General features: G+C 47.1%; 1 protein-coding gene across 1 annotated transcript in view; it reads left to right on the forward strand.

Annotated features, from left to right (window-relative positions):
* rad54b (RAD54 homolog B) overlaps positions 1–4,732 on the forward strand; it is a 28,852-nt gene that overhangs the window by 11,589 nt on the left and 12,531 nt on the right. Inside the window, exon 7 of the mRNA XM_037676646.1 lies at positions 704–827. Coding sequence (XP_037532574.1) covers positions 704–827 — 124 coding nt within the window. The remainder of the gene's footprint in view (positions 1–703; positions 828–4,732) is intronic.

A 4,732-nucleotide genomic window follows, 5' to 3' on the forward strand; every position in this document is an offset into this window, starting at 1 on the left:
GTGGATTTTCTCCTGGTACTCCAGTTTCCTCCCACAGACCAAAAACATGCATGTTAGTCTGATTGGTAACTCTAAATTGTCTCTAGGTGCGAGTGAGAGAGAAAATGTTAGTTTGTCTCTGTGTCCCTGTGATGGACTGGAGACTTGTCCAGGGTGTCCCTTGGCTCTCGTACAGTGACAGCTGGACATGGGTACTAGTAACCCCTGCGACCCAAAAAGGAAGAAACTGGTAAAGATGGATGGATGGATGGATTTAACAGCTCCTGGGGATGTTTAGAGATTGGAAATCCTTTTGTATCCATCCCTGACTTGTACTTTTCAATCAATTTTTTCTCTGAGTTAAATTAGGACAGTAAAACATGCAAAGGGATGAATATTTTTTTAGGCAGTATAGAAAGTAAATTTTGATAATAGATTAAAGTGTATTTGTTGATTTTGTCATTCAGCTGAGCAGGGCAGTTTATAAACCGTATTGTAATGCATGTGTATTTGTATCCATTTTAAGTGTAAATAGTTACATACAGACGCTAAAAGAAAGATAAAACTTAATAAAAAACTAAACTTGTACCTCTGTCAGTTACACAGTGTAACAGTTTGCGATTAAATTTGTTTTATGCCTTTCGTTAAGGGTTTAAATGTTCACATTATATTTTCTTCTGTCTAGCTTATTTTAAGTGATGTTTATTTTAATCTATTTGTTCAGGATCACAGAATAGAGCAGTTTGTGTTGTCCCCTCTACACAACGTGCTTGTGATCAGCTATGAAATGCTGCTGCGCTGCCTGGAGCAGGTACGACATGTTCACCTTCTTGTTACAGGAGTTAAGTGTATGTGTCATAAACCGTTGGTTACGTACTGTAACCCCAGATTCTATGAGTATAAGCGTAGCCCTTTAAGGCCTTCGCTTTAGTGGGTTTATCCCGTTATGCAGAGCATAAGCACTGAAAAAAAAAATTAGTCCACGCCCACCTGCTGTGTGGGCCCCACCCGGTCCGTATAAATTACGTTAAGAGCGGGAAATCGGCTCCCAAAAAAGCTTTTTCTTCAGCCATTTAGGAGCCAGTGAGGCCCGACGCTTAAAGGGCTACGCTTATACTCATAGAATCTGGGGTTACAGTACGTAACCAACGTTCTATGTCGTATAAGCTTCGCCCTTTAAGGCCTTCGCTTTAGTGGGTAAAGGGCGAAGCCGATGTGGTCCTCGCCTCACTGGGTCCATTCGAACACAGTAAGAAGCGGAAGCTTGCCCAAAAAACGTCTTGTCACCCAGCTCCCCGTGTGCATAAACTACGCATCGCGTAATTATGTGCCATGCACAGACGCATGTTGAGTAACTATGCGTTCTGACAAGCATGAATACCCCGGAAAACTTTCAACGGGAAGAGGAAGTTGAAAAGAGGGGGGGAGGGGGGCATGAACCAACTGGTTCATGGCTGAACAGTATAAACAGATTAATGTCCATGAATTGATAAATAATCAAATGAACTGATTGGTAACAATAATCATGAACTGATTAGTGACAATAGAACCAGAAACACAGACACGACTGTGACTGATAACAACATCTCACACTGTAATGCGTGCAGACAGAAGTGAGCTTAAACAGAGTTCCATGAGAACAACAATATTCATTCTGTTAGGGCACTAAGGACAGAATGTGTCATGGAACGAGCCGTTACATCACGTAGGTAAAAGCGAATAAATGAGCAGGGTGTTGACCATGCAGCCGCAGTGCAAATGTCCTGCATTGACATACCATTATGCAGAGCAGTCGAAGATGCGATACCCCTGGTCGAATGTGCTTAGAGGTTGACAGGAGGCCCTAAATCTGATGCTCTGTAGGCTTCAGAAAAGGCCTCACACAGCCAGTGTGACAAGCGCTGGATGGATAACGGCGACCTGCAGAAGCATCTCTATAATGCACAAACAATTGTTGAATTTGAACGCATTGCAGCTGTGCGCGTTACGTAACACGTCAACGCCTGCACCGGGCAGAGAAGATGAACAGATGCTTCCCCTTCTGATCTGTAGGAGGGAAAAACCCCTCCAACGATATCACTCTTGATTTAAAAGAGCTCGTGATGTTTTAGGCATAAAAGCTGGGTTGGTCTTAAATCAGCTGAGCTGCCCGTCAGCCTAATTCTAAGGCATGACGAAGCAACAGAGAGGGCAGATAAATACTTACCCTCTTAGCGGGTGTTAAAACCAGCAACAGGGCTGTTAAAAGAGACAAGAATTTAAATGAAACCTGATCCAGAGGCTCAATTGAAGCTTTGATCAGGGCTCGCAGGACCAGCGTTAAACCCACTGTGGAACAAGTGGGCGTGAAACAGGCCTACATCTCTGTACACCTTTTAGAAAACGCTTCATCAGCGGGTGATAAAAGCTGTTCTGTCTCCAAACCCTTTGTGGCAGGAAGAGATGGCTGCAATCGTACGTTAAAACGTACTGAAAGCCAACTCCCTATCCATCAGCTGTTGTAGAAAAACAACACGCCGCCTAAAAGGCATGAAGTGGTCTCTAAACCTTCTCTGTGCACCAGCGCTGAAAAGCCGTCCCCTTGATGTGTACAGAACTGTGGTAGATGCAGCACGTGAATCTTGAATTGTGCACATTATCTCCTGAGGGAGACCCATCCTCTAAGTGGAACCGCTCAGCGGTCAGACCCACCGGTGTTGACCTATTTCTGGGTAACTCTTGGTCGCTCCTCCTGCCTGAAGGAGAGCATCCTTCCTCCATGACAGTTCCACGGCGACCCAACAACAGACGTTGCAGGCCTGGGAACCATAGTGCGTTCACACGCCGGGAGCCACCAGGAGAGCTGTCAATCCCTCCTCTTGAACTCGGTTCATGGACCGTAAAAAACAGAGGAGGTGGGGGAAAAGAAACGCGTAAAAAGCGTTTTGGGCCACCGACTGTGAGCAAATGCGTCCCCCCCCAGCGATGGATCGTCTCGCGGGCTCAGGGAAAACCGTAGTTGACATTGAGCGTTCTTCTCGCATCGCAAACAGGTCCACAGCTGCTTTGCCAACTTCTGCTGCGTCTGAAAACATCAGATCCGGATGGAGGATCCGGTCCACGTAACGTGGGCCGCCCTTGGACGTCACATCAGAACACCGGATATGTAAACCGCTCTAATAAAAGCAGGTTTTGATGAACCCAACTCAGTAGCTTTCGCACAATGTGTAACATCTGGGCTGAACGCACACCCTGATGGTTATGTACGCAGCAGTCATCATGATGTCTGTGTGAATCAACACGTGTTGATTCTGTAGCACAGGAGCAAGGTGTTGAATCACATTCAGTACTGTGCGACACTCCAAAACATTGATGTGGGCTGATGTGTAGTGGAGCCACAGCGCCCCTACTGCTTGAGATAGGTATGTCCCCCCCCCCAGCCTGACAGCAACGTGTCCGTGAAGACTGACCCATGACGTGGGTCTGCTGAGGGGGACTCCCTCTGATAGAAAAACAAGGTGTTTCCCCAGAGTCGGAGGTCTGCTTCCACAGAGGAAAAGACAATGATCATCCGTCGCTTGTTTTACTGGATCCACATGCAGACGTGCAAAAACACCTCTAGAGGCGTCTCATGTGATAAATGAGTTTTCATGGTGGTTGAATTTAATTCCACTCCAGAAAACAAATGTCTGGGCCGGGAAAATCGAGCTTCCTTCCACTTATGGCGAAGCCCAGATTAACAGGTGTGATGTCAACACCTGATCCTGCATCAGCGCCTCCTGTCTGAAGTGACAGGATCCGCAGATCATCCAGGTAAAGCAAAAAACTCTCGTCTCTGTGTTTTAGGATGATCGGTATGCGTTCTCTGGATGTTAAACAACAGATCCAAGAACGGTCTCACCCCTCCGATCCGTGAGTAAAACCCTCGTGTTTTCTCTCCCTTGGGGAACTCTGTAGATTACTTTTATCAGAAAACACTTGGATTTCTGCATTTAGGGAAGAGAATCAGTCTGATGATGATGACGGGACCGTTTATATAACTCCTCTGAATGGAGGGGTTCGGGTTGCAAACTGTAACTTGTACCATTTGCATAAACCCTGTCCATCCATCTGAAAAACGGCGAGCATGTTTAGCCACTCTACGTAACGTTCGTGGATGAACGTGCGTTAATGATGCGTCATGTTTTGTACGGCTGTCAGCAGTCCGTCCCTCAACCGCCGTCATGCGTCGCGGGAATGTTTTCTGTGTGACCCCGGGCGAGACTTGAGCTGAAGGCGAAGCGTGTGACAGCTGATGACGCGGTGAGCTGCGCGTTTGACGTCGCTGTGCGAACGTTGAAAGGCGGAGGGCGTAACTTCATTTACACCGTGCTGTTGGAGTGAAGGCTGCTTAGCGTTTAAGCTGCGGTGAGCTGCCGAAAGCTGAGAGAGAAGGACCCCCACCCGGACCAGCCTGCGGACCACATTTATACCGATGTGAGCTGGTTAGCGCCGGCAGCTGTGTGCGCCAGCATCAACGCAGCACCGTTGAATGGAGGCTGTCATCTTAGTGTTCGACTCGTCATGTCAAGAGCGGCGGTGAATTAAAAACCCTATTTAAGGACACCGGCTCATGTGGAGGCTGTTCCATCCCACAAATGCGAGTTGACACCGCTTGAGTGAGGATCATGCAGTTCTAGTTGGTAATGAGTTATTTTCGCTTACCGTTGTGCCGTGATCGACCCGTCATGTCTAGAGCGACGGTGAGTTTAAAAAACCTTTATTTAAGGACACC

Source organism: Nematolebias whitei, chromosome 5 (genome assembly GCF_014905685.2).
Source record: "Nematolebias whitei isolate Nwh7 chromosome 5, NemWhi1, whole genome shotgun sequence".
NCBI classification, from domain to species: Eukaryota; Metazoa; Chordata; class Actinopteri; order Cyprinodontiformes; family Rivulidae; genus Nematolebias; species Nematolebias whitei.